This window comes from Silene latifolia, chromosome 2, assembly GCF_048544455.1.
Source record: "Silene latifolia isolate original U9 population chromosome 2, ASM4854445v1, whole genome shotgun sequence".
NCBI classification, from domain to species: Eukaryota; Viridiplantae; Streptophyta; class Magnoliopsida; order Caryophyllales; family Caryophyllaceae; genus Silene; species Silene latifolia.
In genome coordinates this window covers 36,336,572-36,350,658 of record NC_133527.1, presented here as the reverse complement: position 1 = coordinate 36,350,658, position 14,087 = coordinate 36,336,572, and the positions used below count along the sequence as shown (strand labels likewise).

The 14,087-nt window shown below is 33.6% G+C and overlaps 1 protein-coding gene across 5 annotated transcripts; it reads left to right on the top strand.

Annotated features, from left to right (window-relative positions):
- The first annotated feature begins 5,462 nt into the window (after positions 1 to 5,462).
- LOC141642599 (methionine gamma-lyase-like) lies at positions 5,463 to 11,867 on the top strand. Of its 5 annotated transcripts, XM_074451437.1 has the most exons (5): positions 5,463 to 5,992; positions 8,000 to 8,088; positions 8,421 to 8,522; positions 10,072 to 10,830; positions 11,089 to 11,867. In XM_074451437.1, exons 4-5 carry the CDS (start codon positions 10,086 to 10,088, stop codon positions 11,661 to 11,663), a joined length of 1,320 nt encoding a protein of 439 aa, XP_074307538.1. In that variant the 5' UTR covers positions 5,463 to 5,992; positions 8,000 to 8,088; positions 8,421 to 8,522; positions 10,072 to 10,085; the 3' UTR covers positions 11,664 to 11,867. The 5 variants fall into 5 exon arrangements, with proteins under 5 accessions (XP_074307538.1, XP_074307539.1, XP_074307537.1 ...); XM_074451438.1 differs by lacking the exon at positions 8,000 to 8,088 and having other exon boundaries at positions 5,463 to 5,800; XM_074451436.1 differs by lacking the exon at positions 8,000 to 8,088.
- The last annotated feature ends 2,220 nt before the right edge of the window (positions 11,868 to 14,087 follow it).

Below are 14,087 nucleotides of genomic sequence, written 5' to 3'. Positions count from 1 at the left end.
TACGTAACACTGATTATTAAAATTGATAGTACAAAAACTGAGAAGCGACATTTAAACCTGCCATAGCTTCAAAGAAAAAAGACAATTAAGTAATTAAGTAATATAAGTATATAACTCATCGAAATCGTGTAGCATGAAGTCAGCGAGAATTACCATAATGTTCCAAATGGACCTATGATTATCACGTATGAGGATTTACCATGAATATGCTCTTTAACGTGTCAACGTTCTCATTAACACCATCTCCATCTACGTGCAAAAGGCTTAAAGAATACGATCTGCATAAGAAAGAAAAAATATCATATTTATGATAAGTAAATTCAGTATTGTTGAAAAAATATATGTCTTCTATAGAATACTAAACAACTAATTTCAATCTAATAAACAGAAGTAGTCAATATACAAAATCATGTACACCAACATGAAAAACAAAAATACACACCAAAAAAACATGAGTAAGAAAAACAATATATAAATTTGGGAAGAAGTAGGTTACGTACAACAAACATGGAATATCAATTCCTTTTATATAAGAGAGATAGATTACAAACCCAACTCAAATACGTACTGCGACAAATTTGGTACTACTATATTGACAAAAAAATTATCTTTACAAATATCATAAAATATAAAATAATATATAATAATGCTATACATGTATTTAAAGACATAAATAACTCTTTTTATTTGTATATTAATCAATAATCACTATATTATTCTTATTTTGATAGTCTTGTAACCGTAAACTTGCAAGCATATAGAAACACAATTTTTCTATCCTATCCATTATTCATTAATTTATTTATTTCTACCCGAAAGTCATTCATAAGAATTGGACTCTCCGTGATCGCTCGAAAAAAGCCTCCTTTATTAATATAGACTAGATTTAATGCCCGTGCGATGCACGTGCCTTTTTGTAGTGCACTCTAATCAGGGGTGTCTAAGGCCACGGGCAACTACGGGCCTGAGAACCGGGCCTCCGCTTTTGGTCACCATATTATAAGCTTTTATTAATGAAATTCAATACAAATCTCGAAGTATAATATACTTGTGCATTTATTTTGGGGCCTCATTTTCCCTTGCCGCACTGGGTCTCTATTTGTTTTAAGACGCCCCTGACTCTAATGTAGGGTGTATCGGGGAAGTAGTGATTGACCCCCATAACTTTGTGCAATTGTGAAATTAACCCCCACAACTTTCAATTGGAGTAATTTGGCCCCATAACTTACATAATAAGTGAAATTAAACCCCTTTATCAAAATCTCACGAGAAATTCAATTTATCATATCAAAAAAAGTAAAAATGGTTATGTTTTTATGAAAATACAAAAAAAAAAATAGCACAAATTAGATAGAAAAAATTAAAAATACTTTACAAAAATCAAACAATTTATTATTTTTATATAAAGCACAGATTTTTCAACTTGTTTTTGCAATTTTTGTAAAAAAAATTCAATTGCAAAATATTTTTTCAATTTTTTTTTTTTACATACGTATGTAATTCGGTATGATTTTTTGAAAAAAAAAACAATTAACAATTTTTTGTGAATTTTTTTGAAATGTTGAAAAATAGACTATTTTGAATATTGGTTTGCCCTTTTATTATATTGTTTATATTTTTTGTCATGAAAATCTTGTCTTCCGACTTTTGATTTTAACACAACTACCTAATAAAATATTTTGCAATTGAATTTTTTTTACAAAAATTGTAAAAAAAAGTTGAAAATATGTACTTTATAAAAAAATAATAATTGTTTGATTATCGTAAAGTATTTTTAATTTTTTATCTAATTTATGCTTTTTTTAATTTATTTTTTGTAAACTTTTATTTTGTATTTTTCATAAAAACATAACCATTTTTACTTTTTTGATATGATAAATTGAATTTATCGTGAGATTTTGATAAAGGGGTTTAATTTCACTTATTAGGTAAGTTATGGGGCCAAATTACTCTAATTAAAAGTTATGGGGGTTAATTTCACAATTGCACAAAGTAATGGGGGTCAATCACCACTTCCCCGTATAACGTATACTATAGTAATTGTAAATGGTTAAAAGCTTGTAATCTAAAATTCTTGTTAATAATTTACGACTTCTCTATAAGAAGTTCAGCAAGCTTTGATTTTTTAAGACAAACATGTCCGTGCTATATGTGGTTTCCCGACTTGTTGCTAACCTTTTTGTTTAGCTTTTACAATGCTTCGTGTATTTTTTTCATAACGTTTTTAATCTTTGTAAGATGTGTAGATAGAGGTAATTAAAGTTATCTCTTTTATAAGTCTATCACAATACTATAGTAGTTCGTGAAAGTGAAAGTTTGTAATATCGCTCGAAAGTATTTCGAAAAAGTTGGACTCTCTATAATAACTCGAGAAAATTTCTTATTGAAATATTTGTGAGAGCTAGACTATAAAAAAAATATTAATAAAACGTAAGAGATAAAATTTGTGAACGATCAATTAGAGTTTGAATTCTCATAAGTTGACTAAGATTAAGCAACTTCATCAGAATAATGAGCATGTTTTAAAAACTAAATGACGTTATCCCCTCGCCGCGGGTGCTCTCACGAAGAGGTAAACGACTGGCCAAAGAGTTTGCTCCATTCCCATGGGCAGGGATCAAACCCTTGACCTCATGATTAAGGGATGAAGTGTGCAACTACTACACCAAACCCATTTGGTTACCATATCCCATATTATAATAATTAATTATTCTGTGTTGATACGAAATGGAAAATGAGATAGCGTCACCGGGTGGTACTCAAACTCGGTACCACCCAGGGCATTTAATTATGTATGAAGAAGACAACTTGCTAGGTCTTGAACACTATATTAGTTTTGTTAACCTACTATTGTTATAATCGTTCATACATTCCCTAATCTATGTAACAACATTTATTTATCGCCATTCCATCATGCATCTTCCACAAAATGAACAAAGCCCAGTTTTGGCATACAATTTTCGGCAGGATGATAATAAATGAATCAGTTTGAATTAAATAGGTTGCTTCCCTAATTTTGCATAATACTCTATTTAAAATTACCTTTTTGCACTCTTCACTTTGGCGCAAAAACAAAAAGGGATATCCGGTTTTAATTAATTTTGATTATTTTAATTAGAGTGGTACCGAATGGTATTTCCTTATGCAATTGTTGTCTAGCCTGTTATATATTATAAATTTTAGGAGGTTTCATCCGATCCGAGGATCGGTTAGCAACGGCTGAAGTATGTAGCTTTCTAGCGGTAAACAATCCTCTTTTTCCAACTTGAATAGAACCGAGTTAAGAGACAATAATATACTTGGGCCTAAAGAATATATACATATATAACTACTCTCAAATTAGCAAGGAATAATTAGGTTGTTGTACAACTCAATCAAACTCTTACCATATCCTTCCTTACCTTACAACTTCATCAAAATCTCCTACACACCGAGACATGGAAAACCAATAAGACTTATTAGAAAACTGTTATATAACAAAATTACATAATAATCTATGATTAGACACAATCATATAGTAAAAATCAAATTCGTCCATGGTATACTTTGAAAACTACAACCGTCTCACTTTACAATTTACAAACATGAAATAATGAACACTACGCAATGTCAACGTAATGGTATAAATAAATATGAATAAGTGGGAAATACAGAATACTAATTGTGAGTATATACACCTCAAATAGCTAAGGAGTTTGTAGTGGAAAATCCAACCTTAAAGCAAGGTGTAATTGTCAACTACTCCGTATATCATCAATAAACCCGATTTATGGCACAATGTACAATTCTGCAGTCAAACAACAAATATTATGAGATTAGTAACAAATATATAGAATACCCAATATGTATAAGGTGGAATATTGATAAAAAAAAGGTTATTTAATGTAAATACTTTAAACTATTGGAGTGCTCCTCAAAATACTCTAAACTACAATTTAACTATCAATATACCGAACTATTACACACCTCCGCTTTTAATAGAATTTGCTCTCTATTGACCTGTAACAGCAGGTAAAATCACGTGTGGGTCCTACTTTTCTGCATATAATATAATCTTCATCTTCTTCCCTTTACTGTACAAAGCTTTGAACATCGTCATCCTTCTTAAAATCCAGAAACACTCACTTCAATTTACCAATAAATCAATCAAAAAGTACACATAAACGCAATTAACACCTAATTACACTATAAAACACCAAATTCACCCAGATAATCAAACAAACACACAATCAATCGAACAACAGTAAAAAAAAAATCAAAGAGTAAGAATTTACATTATCTACTTGAAAGAGTGATACTAAACTCGGTTTTTTACACAAGTTGTTCTCAATTAATGGATCTAGGTATGAATAATGAATTCTATTATTTTTTCCCAATGTATATTGGGGTTTTCTTAATTTTTCAGCAATATCATTCTCTCTTTGTTTAACTTCAACTTGGATATGCTTATTGGGTTAAGCAAAGATTAGAGCTTTAGCCATTATACATATCATTATCGCCATAAACTTTGGTGTTTATCAAATTAAATGGTTTTTGTGTGATGTCATTTTCGATTTGAATTTTCTTTTGGTTTTTAAACCTAATTATTTGCTTTTCAGTTAAATCCAATTCTGGGGTATATTTAGTTACATATTTAGATGGTTTATGGATAAACTTTAATTTTGTCAATTTGAATGTGAGCTATTGAGGATGTGCTACTTAACCATTTTTTTTGGTCTTCATATAATCATATTGTATGCGGGTGGAGATTTTCTTTGGATTAATGGTGTGAGACAATACTTGGGCGCCCATCAAATCAAATAAGTTCATGTTTAGATAGCTGATACTTTGTCAAAATCAAAATAGAGTGTCTTAAACCAGAAGGAAAATGGCGTTTTGAAGAAGGTTAATGGTGTTTTGGATACAGTACATGAGAATAGAAGAAGAAAGAGAAGGGTGAAAAAAAACCGGTTTAACAGGTAACCCTTCCACCCGTTTTAGTAAAAGAGAAAGAGTGTAATAGTTGGGTATATTCGTAGTTAAAGTATAGTTTGGAGTATTTTGAGAAGCAACTTAATAGTTTGTAATATTCCTATTAAATAACCCTAAAAAAAATTAAAGAGTAAAATTAAACAACAATGTAGATATGAGAAAACTTGGTTACAACTTACACGGACTGATATTTATAGTACAATGCACATTAGTTTATAATAAGGACCTAATTTGATTCTTATTGTGTGTTGATATAGAGTTATTTGTATAGAATACTACAACTTCTAGACTCCTTAATATAGACAAAGAATAAAAGAAAAGAATTGAAGTTGCATGGATGAAGAAGTGTGTGTATAATATACCTCTGACATCCTATGTATCTAGTTATCTACTACTATGATATCAGCATCATTCTACATTAAAGGTTTGTACGTAGAATATATTCTACCATTATTTATTTTGGGATTATTTATTTATTTTAAGTGTTTTGTGAAGGTTGGAGACTCTATAAACGTTCGAAAAAAGCTTCCTTGTATTAATATAGATAGATAGAAGATATTGATTAAGTACCAAGTCCGAGTAAGACAAGCGGTCAAGACTCAAGACAAATCAAGAAAGGATGAAATGAAAATAAACCCATAAAGACGTGGGCCATCAATTTTCCAAAATGTTCAAACTTTTCGTTTCGTTTTCTCGCAATGCAATATATTGACGTGGGTTACTTCATTGGGCCTAGTCACAATCTACTTGTCTCAATTGGTGCACTTAGGAAAGAAAGAAAAGAAAGAGGGGACGGAATGCAGTAAGAGAAATGAGCCTTCATTTTTGGGTAGGTACTGGGCAACGAAAGCAAAGAACGAGTAGAGTAGAATAGTGAGGGTTAATTCAACATTTTCCCTTTCAATAATTCACACAAAAATCTCATCTTTCTTTATTTGTCTTAGTTTAGATTTAGATTATCGTCTTAATTTACAACATTGTATAAAGATCTACTATCTCATTCATCTATTATACAAGTTGGGTAATATTTCAATTCCTTCTCTTTCTTATAGTTATTTAAATTATTGTTGTGTTTCAATTAGTTTAATTGTTTTCATTAATGAAAGTTTCGATCTTTATCATTCTTAAAATATTAGTGTTATTGTCATTGTTATATTTAATTAGTTTAGTTTAGTTTACCTTAAAGTAATCTTTCTTGTTTTAATCATATTTATTTCATCTTTAATGTTAATGGGTAGTTTAATTAGATTACTGTTGTGAAGATTTAGTCTTATTTGGTCAAAGTAAAGGCTTTATTTGACCAAATTTTCGAGTAGCTTATATTTTTGCAAGTGTTTGGCAAGTAGCTTATTTGTCCAAAAAAAACTACTGAAATGAAATCTTCACCTAGAGTAGCATTTGAGATTTCAGGTACCTGATTCTAATTTATATTCCCTTTTTGCCCCTTCAATCTATAATATTAAATAGTTATTATATCATTTTTTGTCATTTCATCCCAATAAGCTACATTTTTAGTTAATTTGCCAAACACTTTTTTCATATAGTCAGTTACCTTATCAGTTCTTAATTTTCAGTTACCTTATCAGCTACCTTTTCAGGTTTCAGTTAACTTTTCAGTTTTCAGGTACCTTTTGAGCTAGTTTTACTAAACAAAGCCTTAGTTTAGTTTTGACTTTTTATTCATGATTAGTGATTCTCACTAGCGTTCGATTAATTCCTAACATGTCAAGTTTACATGATTAAATCTCATTTAATTAGTTGTTGGTTGGGGTTAATTAAAGGATTTGACTTGTAATGTTCTATTTGGGATTGTTGTTCACTTTTGACCCTTGACCGTCGACGGGAGTTGACTAGGTTGGGAGTATGCTCACCTCACTTAGACTAGTTGCCAACTTGAGTTGAAACCGGGAGGGAGAACTTGAGAAGGGTGCCTTTAATTTTCGGTTTGAAATCGACCCTTGAGAGAGGGAGTGGGATGACCGGGAAGATAACGTGGGCTTATTGACCTTAGCTTAGGATAGAGGAGTCCGACTTACGAACCCGGGAGGGAGGTAGGTCGGGGATACTAGTGTCCAAACACAAACCCGGGAGGGAGGTGTTTGGCGAATTAGAGGCGTTTTTCCCCTAACACATCACCCTAATGATTAATTAACGGGATTTATGATGGTAGATGAGCATGTTACTGGATAAATCGGACCCTAATCCTTTATTTATTGTTTAGACGTTATTGCATTACTTGTTTATTTATTTTAGTAGTCTTAGTTAATTTAGTTTAGTTGTTTAGCTTAATATGAACCTATTACTTAATTTGCGTAGCTAGCTTATAATTTAAGACGGATTGGTATTCAATCCTTGATCTCCTTGTGGTTCGACCTCGACTACCCTACTATACTAGTTGAAAATTTGTTTGATTGGGTACGACGACCTCTACCCGTTATCAAGAAGCTGAATCAATTTTTAAAACATCATCTTGTTTGATTATTTAATTTTACCTTCCTTTGCCTTACTTATTTCATATAAATTGAGTACTTATGTCTGTGAAACAATATCCCATACTCTGGCACAGACCTGCTGCTTACACTTGTGAACTTAAACTTGATTAAGTTTCTCAAGCATTGTATTTAAAGTTCCGTCTTGTGTTATCATATAACCAAGTGTAGGAGAAAATTTTTAAAGGTACACCTAAATCACTCTGTTCCTTCTTAGGTGTTAATTGTTTTTAACTCTATAATTATGCAAGAAAATCACCCAAAAAAAATGAGAGAACATGGGGTAATTGTTGGATTTCTATGATCCAAATTCAGTCAAAGTTGTTACCTATTGTTTCTCCTAAGAATTAACTTAATTGCATTAGTGTGTTAACTCTGTTAATTGGGTTGTTATCCCATTAGTTTAGGAGTTATTTGTTGAGTGTAAGTCTATTTAAGGGTTGTATGTGTATTTGGTTTAAGTGAGTTCGTTTAGAAGCAAAACGTCTCCATATATATTTTTACTCTCCTCTTATTTCTAGTCTATCATCTGGTATCAGAGCTCTTGAGGCGAGAGTGTTAACAACGCAGTCAACACCGCTCAAATAGCCAGGTTCGATTCCCAAAATGGGGGACCACAAAAAAAATGGTGAGACAAAAAAAAAAAATCACATATTTTGTTGTTTACCAGCAAAACGTCTCCATGAATTTTCACTCTCCTCTCAGATTTAGTCTATCAGTAATGGCCAAAGTTTTTGTACTTAACACACTTTACCTTATCATATATTCCCGCTGTCCAAGTAACAAGTGTAAAATATTAATTGGGACGAAAGGAGTATTCCGGTATAGAGTAAAAAGTGTGTATATACCAATTCAACCCGGTGCCTTATTTAGAATCTTTATTGTCACTCTCATAATATACCCAATTATTAGTTAATTCTCACGCTATATTTACTTCTAATTTTTTATTTCTCTTACCAGTCTATCATGGAGATTGCCAGATTGGTATGATGGTCACTGCATCGACCAAATAATGCATTTATGTGAAAATAGAGTTGTTTAATCCCTCCATTTTTCTTGAAGGTAAATCTCTCTACTTAATTTGTACGGTTCCATTTAACTTTGACTAGTATCTTTACCGACTATATTCTTACACTATGGGATAGTTACAATTCGTACATATACTTATCCATATATGTTTAGGAGTTTAACAATACTAGTTACGAAAAATAGTGAAAGTAATAATAGTTATAGCAGGAGAGTGAAAGGTGAAAATTACAATAGTAGTATCAAGAATAGTGAAATTAACAGAGATACCAACGAGAGTGCCAATGAAAGTAACAAAAGTAAAAGTAAAATCATACCAAGTATTAGTTTGAGTAACAATACTGACAACCAATGTTAAAATAAATAAATACGGAGTAATTTTAAAAGAGACGAGTAAAGTGCATAAGTTCGAATGAGATTCCAGCACATAAGCAATTTACCCAAAAATAATTTTATCGAGATAATGATCTCTTTGCATTGAGTCCATTTCAATATATTTTTGAATATCGTTGTCACTCACCACATATTTTGGGAGTATACACTATTAATTACAATTTATTTACATTCAACTAAATTCCTTTTTTATAAAAAATAGAAAAAATAGATAAATAAAAAGGATATTCTCCCGTGTACCCCTCAACTTTTTCATTTTCTAAGAAGTATCCCTCGTTTTTATGCAAAAAAAACTTTGACCGTCAATAACTCTTGACTACAAATTCAGAATACGATAATTTTTTTTTCAAATTGACTGTCTTTAAGAGGTTTTCAGTTTGAAAAAAAATTCACCGACGTCTCAACTCGTAGTCGGGAATTATGGTCGGTCAAAGTTTATTCGTTAAAAATGTCTTGACCAACCATAACTACCGGCTACGAGTTCAAAAAGCGGTGATTTTTTTTTCAAATTCAAGGCATTGACGAGATAATTGATTTGAAAAAAAAAAATTACCGTTTTCTGAACTCGTATTCGAAAATTATTGTCGGTAAAATTTTTTTTTGTGAAAATGAGGAGTACATCTTAGAAAACAAAAAAATTTCAGGAATACACGAGATAATATCCCTTAATAAAATGTATTTAGAATCAAACCAACTTAACAACACGATCGCACGTGAATCGTGCATCATCACGTAGAGGCCGGGCAATAATAATGTAAAAAATTGACCAACTTGTATTTGAGATTTCACAAAATCTTATTTAAGACTATTCTATTTGAATTAAATTTAAAACGGGTCAATTAGCAAATCATTTATATAGATAAGACAACAAGAAAATGCTTAGATATTACTCCGTAGTTAAGACTTGTTTTATCTATACGAGTGGTAAATTATTTAACCCGTTTTAATTTAAAGACGAATATATCAGTCTTAAGAGACTTGTTGAGATTTAGAGCTAAATGAGATCTTATAAATATAAGGAAAATGAATCGTGCACCAGCTCGATAGCACGTAGTAGAAGTAGTAGAGTTGACCCTTATGCATGATTGCATGCTTATAAAAGCAGCTTCAAAGTTTGTAACAAATACACAACAATACACACACATTTAGTCATTTACACAAACCTCCTTTTTATTCATCACTTTTTCTTAAGCAATTTAACAAGAAATGTCTACCAACAAGTGTGTGCGATCTGCCACCGTCGCTAGCTTGCGAGAGGCGAGCGCGAAAAGGCTCTCCCTAATGGCAGATGACGAACATGACCCTGAGGTTCATCTAGGGAGGGCAAGACATGAGTTCGGAGAGCACGGCGGTATTAACATGTCAATCGAGGCATCCGCTACATTCCACGTCATGGAGCCAGAAACCATGAGAAAAATGTTCACAGGAGAGCTTGGAGCAGCCCAAGACCACTACATATACAGCCGTCACTTCAACCCCACCGTCCTCGGCCTCGGTCACCTCCTAGCTGCCATGGAGGGTACCGAGTCTGCCTATTGCACTTCCAGTGGCATCTCCGCAATCTCCTCTGTCCTCCTGCAGCTCGTTTCTACAGGAGGACACATAGTCGCCTGCAATACTCTCTATGGTGGGACCCATGCTCTACTTTGCGATTTTCTCCCCCGTACTAGCGGGATTACCACAACGTTTGTGGATATAAGGGACCATGCAGCTGTGGAGGCTGCCATTGTGGAGGGGAAGACCAAGGTGTTGTATTTCGAGACAATGTCGAATCCTACCCTCACGGTAGCCGACATCCCGGCACTATCCAAGATAGGAAAGCGTAAGGGTTTAACAGTGGTGGTGGACAACACTTTTACTCCAATGCTCATTTCTCCAGCACGCCTTGGAGCTGATGTTGTCGTTCATAGTGTCTCCAAGTTTATTAGTGGCGCCGGAGATATCATTGCAGGTATATATATTCGGATATACGGAAAACAATATACACGGTATCCGACTTTCATTTCCATTTGATTAATATTATCTCTTTTTTTTTCTTTTTTTGGTAAATCTATGTTTTTTTAGTAACTTAAAAAATATTTTAAAAATGACTTAAAGAGTACAAGAATAATAAGGCTTTAACATATTCGACCCTTTTAATTTTAGTTACGTTTTCTTTTAGTTAATATTATCAAATGTTAACGGATGATTGTCCATGTTGATTGTGCAGGCGCCATATGTGGATCTAACAGCATGATTAATTCAATGATGGACTTACATAACGGTACCATGATGCTGTTAGGCCCAACCATGAACCCAAAAGCAGCCTTTGAATTATCCGAAAGAGTCCCTCACTTGGGATTAAGGATGAAGGAGCACGGCGTCCGGGCTTTAGAGTTTGCCAAGAGGATGAAAAAGTTAGGTTTAAAAGTAATCTACCCAGGTCTTGAGGACCACCCCGATCACTTGCTGCTGAAGTCTATCCGCAATCCTCAATATGGCTTTGGTGGAATGATGTGCCTCGATATGGAGACCGAGGAGATGGCCAACGGTCTTATGTACCAACTCCAAAATGCGACCCACTTTGGATTTATGGCTGTGAGTTTGGGCTATTATGAGACTCTCATGTCTTGCTCCGGTAACAGCACTAGTAGCGAGTTGACCGATGAGGAAAAGGCCGAGTCTGGCATCTCACCGGGCCTGATCCGAATGTCTGTGGGCTATAATGGCACACTTGAGCAAAAATGGGCTCAATTTGAGAACGCTTACGCTAAGTTGCAGGATGGACATAAGTTCCATCATTAAACTATCTGATTTTATAAGTTGTCTACCAGTGTGATTGGGAACCTTGTTTTTACGTGTTATTTATCGTTATTGTTTGCTTCTTTCTGAACATTGTTGCACGGTGAATTACCATTATATTGGTAATCCTGAATAAATCTTGAACTATATTAAGCTGATGTATCCAAAATCCTTAAAGAGTTCTAATTTATTGTTCTCGTTTGTATCTTTTTTTTTTTGTTAAATGTGAGAATATTAATAATCAAAAGATAATTACAACATAGACACCCAAAAACATATCTGGATCAAGCCAGGATCATTTCATTTCCATTTTCACTACCGACACCTATCAAAGGCACCACCAACAAATCCAGTGAACTCTTCATCTTCCTCGAGCTCTTCTTCCTTTATCCTCTTTTACCTCATTCCATTACATTTTCCAACCAAATTCGGTCATTCATTGCAATCGGGTACTGCACTCTCCTCATGATTCGATTCCTTACTTCATCCTTAATCGTTTTCATTAAGGCTTCAGGACGAAGTAGCAATGCATCAATCCTGCACTTATTTCCTTGATTCCAAACAGCATACCAGCATGCATTGAGTATGACCACTATTTGTATTCTCTTCTTCAAGCTTGATCCCTTGAGCCGATTAACTCGCTGAATGGCATGCAATTCCAGGATGGTAATCGTACTCTATTATGTAATTAGTCGAATCACTTTCTTGCTATAATCACAGGAGAAAAACAAATGGTCTTGTGTTTCCTGCTCTAATTCGCAAATGCAACATAGATCATTATGACAACAACCAAACCTGAAAAGTTTTAGTGTTCAAAACTTCATTCACGCCCATCCAGGTGATTATCGAGTGCTTAGGGATCACCCAGTTGTTCCATTTCTGATGATACCAGTTCACCTTAGGTTGATGATCTTTAAGGCACTCATATCCCTGTCGTATGTTGTACCCTTTTGTTATTATAACAATCAAGACACCATTATTATAGCCATGCTTAACTCTCTCTTTCACTTTGCAGATGTTTTTCCAGGTCCAACTAGCATTAGTAGTAGGTATATTGTTGTGCCAGTCCTGCCACTTCAAATGAGTTTGGTGTACCCACTGAACCCAGAGTCTATCTGCTTTACAATACAGCCAATCAACAAGCTTTGCCACTGCAGCTAAGTTCCATATTTCAGCCTTTTTAATCCTTAATCCCCCTTCCCTTTTAAGCAGAGTCACTGTCTTCCATGCAACATGAGGAGTTCTGTGCTAATCTGGGGTGTCATCCCACAAAAAATTTCTACAAATCCCTCCAACTCTATTAATCACTGATTTGGGAAGGATAAAAATGGTTGCCCAATAACAATATAGCGTATTTAGCACTACATTAATCAATGTAAGCCTCCCAGCATAGAAAAGCTTTTTTTGTCCCCAAAGCCCTAATTCTCATAAAAAAAATCAACAAGAGAAGTGCATTCATGTTTTGTCAATCTGGTGGGTTGGATTAGTACCCCAAGATATTTGAAGGGCATAGAACCTTCTCTAACTCCAGTCACAAATTTAATATCAATTTTCAAATCGTCATCCATCCCATTAAAAAAGACCTCTGATTTACCCGCATTCATGCTCAAACCAGTGGCTTTGGAAAAAGTATAGAAGGCCCTCATTAGGAGAGTGATAGAGCATGCATTCCCTTTACAAAACATTAATAAATCATCAGCAAACATAAGGTGGTTTAGTTTCATTTTGCTACATTAAGAGTGAAATTGGAAAGGCTAATTCTCAGTAGCATAATTAATGGTCCTTGTCAAAAATACTCTATGCATAGAGTAAAAAGGAGAGGAGAAATTGGATCCCACAGTCTTAAACCTCTTTGTCCCTTGAAATATCTAAACTTGTTGCCATTCAAGCATAGAGAGAAAGTCACTGATCTAACACACGCCATGATCTTGCTAATAAAAGATTCAGGGAAATCCATACTAGTTGTCATTTGTTCTATAAAGTTCATTCAACAGTATCATAGGCCTTTTTAAGGTCTATTTTAAAAAGACATTTAGGAGTATTGGACTTCCTATTACACTGCTTCACAACATCCTAATAAATTAGGACATTCTCAAGAATATATCTTCCCTTGATAAAAGCCTCTTAATTCTTGCTGATAATGTCAGGTATAATATATTACAAATCACTTTAGAGATGACTTTATAAATGATATTGTAACATGCAATAGGTCTGAACTGTTTAACAGATGTGGGCCTGTCACATTTAGGAATGAGGGTAATGTTGGTACTATTGATTTGATTTAGAAGCCTCCAAAATCAAAGAAATTTTTGACAGCATGGCTTACCTCAGTACATATGACTTCCCATGCATCTTTATAGAACTTCTTTGAGTACCTATCAGGGCGTGGGGCCTTCGTGTCAAGAATTTCAAAATGTCTTCTTGATT

Bases quoted from the DNA above. Each gene is read 5' to 3' on its own strand.
- LOC141642599 (XM_074451438.1), top strand. From the start codon at position 10,086: ATGTCTACCAACAAGTGTGTGCGATCTGCCACCGTCGCTAGCTTGCGA. The intron at 10,831-11,088 runs GTATATATATTC...TTGATTGTGCAG, and splicing joins CGCCGGAGATATCATTGCAG to GCGCCATATGTGGATCTAAC.